Below are 745 nucleotides of genomic sequence, written 5' to 3'. Positions count from 1 at the left end.
TATGAGTAAAATCTCTTCATCTTTGTTACCAGATCGTCATTAGAAAAAGTGACATACTCCACAAACTTCCTGTTCAGGAGAAACCAGTCCGACCCTCCATCAACTGCAATTCCCTCTGGGATCCGCCGGTCCCCCAGGCGCCACATGTGCGTATCGCACTCCAGGAAAAGCCGATCCAGCCCTTGTTTTCTGATAAACCTGAGGGAATACAAAGGCAGTCTTTAAAGGTTAACTTGTAGTTTGTTATCATAACTAGCTCTACAAACAAAGAAGCTTCTTTCTCAAACAAAAAAGGATAAAAAGGTGACTTGTTTGTATTTCTCTTCCACTAGAAATAACGTAGAGAGGTTTAACAAATGATTAATGGGTTATATAGTCAGTTATAGAGGCAAAGATTAACAGATCGCTTTTAGACGTCATTCACACCTTCTGCTGTCCTAAGACAGAACTGTACCCGTGAAAACCTGTAACGTTCATTGGCTCTTAAACCACTGCAGAAGAACCGTGAGATGGACGAGAACTACTCACAACCTGTGTGATAGGTCTCTTCTCTACGTAAATACACAGTTTTTGAAAAGCAGCAAAACGTACGGCAGCCCAATTTTCCCCTGTGTTGTTATTCCACCTGTTTTTCTGTTGGGGTGTAGTTAATTCAGCAGAAATACAATTGCAGTGCTCTTTGCTATAGAATGAGTATGTTTGCTCCATTTTCAAGTCTACAGGCAACGTTTTGTTACTGCTGAAC

The 745-nt window shown here is 41.2% G+C and overlaps 1 protein-coding gene across 1 annotated transcript in view; it reads right to left on the bottom strand.

Annotated features, from left to right (window-relative positions):
* The window catches only part of XYLT1 (xylosyltransferase I), a gene marked incomplete at its 5' end in the record, with an annotated part of 88,868 nt that overhangs the window by 23,009 nt on the left and 65,114 nt on the right, over positions 1-745 (bottom strand). Inside the window, one exon of the mRNA XM_010131943.1 lies at positions 4-198. Within this exon, the coding sequence (XP_010130245.1) occupies positions 4-198 (195 nt within the window). The remainder of the gene's footprint in view (positions 1-3; positions 199-745) is intronic.

The sequence above is a fragment of the Buceros rhinoceros genome, unplaced genomic scaffold, assembly GCF_000710305.1.
Source record: "Buceros rhinoceros silvestris isolate BGI_N320 unplaced genomic scaffold, ASM71030v1 scaffold1152, whole genome shotgun sequence".
In the NCBI taxonomy this organism is placed as follows: Eukaryota; Metazoa; Chordata; class Aves; order Bucerotiformes; family Bucerotidae; genus Buceros; species Buceros rhinoceros.
Note: the sequence above shows the minus strand (reverse complement) of the source record. Positions and strands in the feature narration are given on the sequence as shown.